Genomic DNA, 7,090 nt, shown 5'->3' with positions numbered 1-7,090 from the left:
TCGGGACTATAATCCTTATCCGTCGAGTACTACATTTTTCACTTAGTAAAATCTACTAAGGTGTTTTGTTAATGAAATCATCAAGTTCATAACATATTCACAACAATTATTAGGCCTCATATTGTATAACTACTTTGTATCACTCCTTACATGGATGCAGGTAATTCTTTATGCCAGTCTCATCTAAACCCTCTATCAAAAGTTAACTTTAATAATGAATCAGAAGAATCAGGTTAGTCCACTATGTGATGTTTGTGTTTACTTTTTACTGTATTAATAGTTTTAGTACCTATACCACACCATGTTCATGATTTTGTGGAATTGAAATTAAGTAACTTACCAACATATACTTTGCCATATTATTTATGTTCAAATAAGGAGTCAACCAATTTAATTTATTGAGAAGTCTCAATGCGCTTAGTAAAGGTTATAGTTTTGTCTCTATATGATACCATGTTTGGCAGGTTATGGAAGTGAAAAAGAGGATATTAGAAATAATTAACTACAAGATATTCTGGTTCAAATATGTAGTCAACCAATATCTAGAGAAGACTGTATGCGTACGGTAAATTTAAGTAATCATCCTCAGCGCAGTATTTACGCTGCCACGCCTGGTAAGCTTCCAAAACTTAGTATTCGGAATGCCGATATTGAAACCTAACAATGCCTATTGATCATGCAGATTCAGGCGAGAGTGATTACCACCCCAGTGTAATGACAGTTTCCATACACAACCTTTGTTAATGTCAAATATCCACGACATTGTGGTTGACACTAATTTACAAGCAAGTTTTGAAAATCTGGCTAACAACCGATGTGAGACCAATATTGTTCCAAGAGCAAATCCGTACCTTACACAGCCTGGTAAGCAATAATGACTGAGCATCTATTGAGGGAAGGCTAAAGATTTTTATTTGCTAATATAAATTTCTTGATTGGAAATTAGATCAAAATAAGCAAGTGAGGGTGCGTGGAAAGAATTACAGTTCCAAGGATCACAATGTATTCTGATCTATACTGCTGCATAATACAAGTTTAAGTGAAACCATATTACACACGCCTGGAAGAAACACGTCACCTTCAGATGCTTCTTAAACATCAGGCACAGCTTAATAAACTATTTTATGAACACGCCTTACATACGTAAATTAAAAGTTATTATTTGTCATTATTATGTTTGTTTCTATTACAGATAAAAACAAAGTTACGATGCGTGGAAAGAAATAACGCGCCAGAGAAAAAGAAATATATTATAGTGGGGTGCCATCTTCTTATATTGGATTATTCGATAATTTGATATACACTCCCGCTGGGAACGCGTCACTTTCAGATTGTACTCAAACATCAGGTTAATGTTTGTAAAACCACTTAATTGAACAATATATGTACAAACTATCTTAATTATAACTTGCCACAAATGTTTACATAATTTAACTATAATACTATCTCATTATTTATTGATTTTTTTAGAAGTTTTGTAGGTGTTCACATATGTGGAGAAACATGTGCAAATCCTAAAACTCTGTGTGCGCGTAAACTACAATCCATAGACTTTTCAGGTGCGGTTCACATATATGAGCGTACATTAAACTATACTATTAGATTAAGAACTAAATATGTTTAGTTCACAAGTTTATATCCAATGTATTTGTTACATCATGTCAGAGGAGAAAACCGGGAACTCCAGGAACATGACAAAGTGATAAAAGTGTAGTCACTTTTTCATTGCACGCATCCAGTTTGCAGAAATGATCACAGAAATCTCTTAATCCGGATGAATTACAATCTAGGGAACATCTAACCAAAAAAAATTTGAGGCAGAATAAGTCCAGGTCCTTCGACATTCCATAGATCGTCCGTAAAAAGTACTTTTGAGTGAGGAGAAAGTTCAGGGTCTAAAAACTTATTATCCGACTTTAACAGTGTTGATGATTTTGACAAGAGTGTCAGTGATTGTTTATCTAGCGGTATGAATTTAGATTTCACAAACTATATAATAACCTGTGAATTCCATATGTTTTTGCATTGCTCACTCTTTGATGGATTATAATTTTTGCAGGTGATTGTGAGGGTATTAATGTAGATGAATCTGAAAATACTATTAATAAGTGGAGTGAGTACCTTGATGTTGGTGCTCCTGATAAAATTTATTCAAAGTGTCAGGCGAACATGTGGAATCAAGAAAGGAACAATAAATCTGCACCCAGAAAGCCTCTAACTTTCTCTCTTTGTTATAAAAATGGTCAGATTTCTCTTAAAAAAGAAAAGCAACCTCCTGAACCTCTTTCTACACTCCTTAGTGGTGGATCTCGTTTTAGGAATTTCAAGCAAAATATTAGAATATACAACTGTATTTTCGTGATGTCTTCCACCGGAGGAAAAATTGATCATATTATCAATCGGGGCGGTGTTCCTTATTATTTCAAGGTCAAAGGTGTAAATTACCACAAGATTTGTACCACCTGATGGTGCGATCCCCAAATTTTGTCAAACTCACATATATGACATTGAAGATGAAGTGAATAACAGAATAAACGCCATCAAAGGAGGAAGCGATGTTGTTGATGAAGATATCGTACAGTCTTTGTTAGAAATGTTGGATGAACATAATCATTTGGTCAAAGGTTTTCGTATGGCATGTGAATGGTTTAGTCAGAATGCAGTTGATGAATTTAGATTGGTTCTAATAGCTTCTTCTTCAGCATCTGGTCGACCTAACCATATGGCCCATCAAATCAAGTGGTCGGATTGATTGTCACAAATGACTATGCAAAAGGATGCAGGGATACAATAATCCATTTAGGAACCAATGGATTGGAGAGGATTTTTGAAACTGATCCACGATTTATGCAACTAAAGTATCCTCTTCTTTTTCCTCATGGAGATATTGGATTTTACCGTCAAATCCCTACAAATAGAACTAATAAAAAACAGCCCAAACAGACTCATATTGTAGAAATGATGATCCAGACGAAAAGGGAGAGAGAGAATTCATCATGATGAAAGAATATTATAATTATAAACTTATGATATGACCTTCAGAAGGTATATTCTTTATTTGGACTTTGTTTTATTATATATTTATTAATATTCTCTCAAATTTTCATAAAATCAAGATACTAACCTTGAGTTTACACAGGTTTGACTCCACATCTCGGAGGCCGTTTATGGCAGCAATATGTGGTAGATGCATTTACTGCAATGGAGCAATACAGACTTGACCGGATCAGAGATAATCAGACTACGAGTTGTTCTGATTTGTACCATAATATGAGAGATGCACTACAAAAGGGTGATAGAAATCCTAAAAATGTCGGCAAAGCAACAATTTAACCTGCCTCATTCACTGGCAGTAAAAGGTACATGAATCAGTATTTTAAGCACGCTTTGGCCATCTGTCCAATGCTTGGCCACCCATCAATGTTCCTTATGATGACCACTAATACAAAATGGCTTGACATATAACGAATGTTAAAGTTTTTACATGGTTTTGATGTTGTTGACACTCCCGACATGGTTGCAAGGGTATTTAAAATGGAAGTTGACCAGATGGTTGATCAAATGAAAAATAAAAAATTGTTTTGGACATTGTATAGGATGTATTAAATTACTCACATTTTCTCTTGATTTAATTTTTCACTTTGACAATGAAAGGACATGTATGGAAATCATAATATTTTTTTATTTACCATGGCATTTTACAGTGATGCACGTCATAGAGTTTCAAAAGTATGGACTGGCACATGCTCACATGCTAATTTGGTTGCATCCAAACGATCGTTCAAAGACCACAGACCAAATAGATTAAATGGCGTCTGCGGAAATTCCTGATCCAAGTATTGATCCGGTTGGATACGAAGCTGTAAAGAATTACATGATTCACATACCATGTGGCACTGATTGTGTTAATTCTCCATATATGGCTAAAGGCAGTTGTACTAAACATTTTCCTAAAAGGTAAATCTTCGTCATTTACACCATACTCAATAAATTTAGTATTATAGTTAATATACTTAATGACATTGAATTATAAAATTGTTTTATCCTTTTTAACATGTATAATTCTCACACATTCTTCGATGATTGTGGCCTTTCTATTTATAAAAGAAGGAAAGCATGAATTACTGTAAAAAAAAATTGACCTGGATAATCGTTATATTGTCCCATACAATCGAGATCTTCTAATAAGATTTCAATGCCATACAAATCTAGATATTTGTAACAGCTCAAGATCACTGAAATATCTATTCAAGTATTGTCTGAAAGGACATGATAACGCAACCTTGTGTCTGAGGAAAAAAACAAATGCCAAGACTGTCGCCACAACACCAATCACTCTAGAGAAACATCCGACTGATGAAGTCAAACATTACTTAGATGGGAGATATGTTTGTGCATCTGAAGCATCCTGGAGGATATTTGGTTTTGACATCCATTCCCATTGGCCTTCAGTTGAACGATTGCCAATACCGTGTCGTTAAAAAACTCACAAAATCTACATGAGGTGTGTGACAATGCAGGTTCCATAAAAAGAAAATTAGAGTCATGGTTTGATGCAAATAGAATATATCTAGAGGCCAAAAATTTGACCTATTCAGAATTCCCAAGCAAGTTTACCTGGTATCCACAACCGGGTATCTGGAAACCGAGAAATAGAGGTGATGTCATTGGTAGGCTTTCTGAAGTACATTCATCCAGCGTTGAATTATTATATCTCAGCATGCTCTTGCTTAGGATTAAAGGTGTTATTTCTTTTGAAGATTTGAAGACAATCCACGGACATATTCATAAATCTTTTCACGAGGCTTGTGTCGCGTTAGGTCTCCTCCAGAATGACCAGCAATGGCACGAAGCTATAGCTGAAAATGCGCATACATCCATGCCTCACAACTACGTGCAATATTTTTCAACATTGTAGTTTACAGTCCAATTTATCATCCATCTAGTCTTTGGGACACTCATCGCGGATGCATGTCAGATGATATTGTCCTTGTGAGGCGACACCTCACTAACAATCCAAATCTTTGTCTATCAGATTATGATATCCAGAATTACGCTCCTGCATGTATGAGTTTTAATAATTCTTTAAGCCCTATCATTTTCCAGTATGTACCTAATAGGATAAATTTTATGTACTTTTATGCCAGAGATTGAGAAATTGTAGAACGATATTGGTAAAAGCCTAAGAAACTTCCCAGATATGCCATTTCCAGGAGATGCATTTTTTTCCAACTCTGACAATAGGCTAATTCTTGAGGAAACATCCGATGACACAGAAGATATGAAGAAAATCCATGAAAAAAATCATAGTCCTCAGAATGATGAACAAAAAAGAGTCTACGATTTCATTCTTGACAATATCAATCAGAAAAAGGTGGTGTTTTCTTCGTTTACGGGAATGGAGGTGGTGGAAATACTTTGTTGTAGAAGATACTATGTTATCGATTATGATCGGAGCATAAGATTGTGCTTCCTATGGCCTCATGTGGAATAGCTACCATGTTGCTTCCCGGTGGAAGAACCGCACACTCCCGCTTTCACATTCCTCTCAAACTTGATGAACATTGTTCTGCCGGGTTAAGACACGGGACAGATATTTCTGAGCTTATTCGACAAACTGATTTAATAATTTGGGATGACGCACCTATGCAACATCATCATGCATTTGAATACGTTAATCAATCCTTGAGAGATAATATGTTTGTTGTTTATGAAAGAAGAGCTAAAAAGCCATTCGGTGGTATAACCATTGTTTTTGTGGAGATTTTCGGCAAATACTTCAAGTTATTCCAAAAGCGCCAAGAGCTGAAGTAGTCTGTGCTACCCTCAATAAATCCAAGATTTGGGATTCTTGTGAAGTAATTTTATTGAAGCAAAACATGCAGCTTAATGCAGGAAATACAAAATTGGAGAATAAAATCATCGCTGAATTCAACAAGTGGCAGCTTGCGGTTGGTGATGGTAAGGAAACCAATATTTCTCCAAATTCAGACAGTGGTGAAATGTTAATTAAAATTCCTGATCAATATATTGCTCATAAGTATGGAGAACCTATACAGAAGCTTTTTGAGGTGACATACCCAGATTTTCTGCATAATATCTCTTCGCATGAATACCTCAGATCAAGGGCTATACTCGCACCTACTAATATCGTGGTGGATGAAATTAATACACAGCTACTTGTAAAAATTCCAGGAACTTTGTTTACGTATCTGAATCAGGATTCAATCAATGATGTTGGTGATGATGATAACGATTTCAGATCTACATTTCTAGTTGAGTATCTAAACTCTATAAATATGCCTTGCATTCCCAAGCATGAGTTAAAATTGAAGGTAGGAGTGGTCGTCATGCTTATGAGAAACTTAAACCAGATTATGGGATTATATAATGTACAAGAATGATTATCATATCTTGTAGAAATAACATTTTTGAATGTGAGATACTGTGTGGATCTCATGTTGGAACCAAACATCTAATTCCAAGAATCGAGATGATTCCAAGTGACACGAACTGGCCCTTTGAATTTAAACGTGTTCAGTTTCCAATTCAGATATGTTATGCCATGATAATTAAAAAAATTCAGGGACAGTCACTTGATATAGTTGGGCTTTACCTTCCTAGAGTAGCTTTCTCACATGAACATACTTATGTTGCGATATCCAGAGTTACACGTCCTGAAGGCCTCCATATTCTCATAGATAGTGATGATTGTAGTAGCAAAAATATTACAAAAAATATAGTTTTCGAGGAAGTGTTTTACAATCTTCCAAGTGTAGACAATTGACCTGACATATTAATACAATTTTATTGTATACTTCTCTTTCTCCCGCTTCATTCCCGATATTTTGTGTGTCACAGTTCAATGTCATACATGTAGCAACTCAAATATTACAATTATTTATGTGTTCGACCTGCATCAATATGTTAAATTAAAACATTCTCTCCAATTTAACCATATATTTTTTAAAATTTTAACATATTGATTAAGAAGATATTGTTAATGGTTAAAATAATAGTACAAATCTGAATGATATACTGGGTAGGAAGTATTCCTTTATTTTTGAAAATAACCAAAATGATAAGGTGG

At 34.9% G+C, this 7,090-nt stretch overlaps 1 protein-coding gene across 1 annotated transcript; it reads left to right on the top strand.

Moving 5' to 3' along the window:
* The first annotated feature begins 5,879 nt into the window (after positions 1–5,879).
* On the top strand, positions 5,880–6,787 carry LOC141665464 (uncharacterized). The gene is made up of 2 exons (XM_074471449.1): positions 5,880–6,335; positions 6,587–6,787. The coding sequence occupies exons 1-2, from the start codon at positions 5,880–5,882 to the stop codon at positions 6,785–6,787; spliced, it is 657 nt and encodes a 218-aa protein (XP_074327550.1).
* The last annotated feature ends 303 nt before the right edge of the window (positions 6,788–7,090 follow it).

Source organism: Apium graveolens, chromosome 6, assembly GCF_009905375.1.
Source record: "Apium graveolens cultivar Ventura chromosome 6, ASM990537v1, whole genome shotgun sequence".
In the NCBI taxonomy this organism is placed as follows: domain Eukaryota; kingdom Viridiplantae; phylum Streptophyta; class Magnoliopsida; order Apiales; family Apiaceae; genus Apium; species Apium graveolens.
The sequence above is the reverse complement of the archived record's forward strand: the minus strand, read 5'-3'. Positions and strand labels throughout refer to the sequence as shown.

Coding starts and splice junctions, on each gene's coding strand:
- LOC141665464 (XM_074471449.1), top strand. CDS start 5,880: ATGCAGCTTAATGCAGGAAATACAAAATTGGAGAATAAAATCATCGCT. Junction 6,336..6,586: donor AGCATGAGTTAAAATTGAAG/GTAGGAGTGGTC, acceptor AAAAAAATTCAG/GGACAGTCACTTGATATAGT.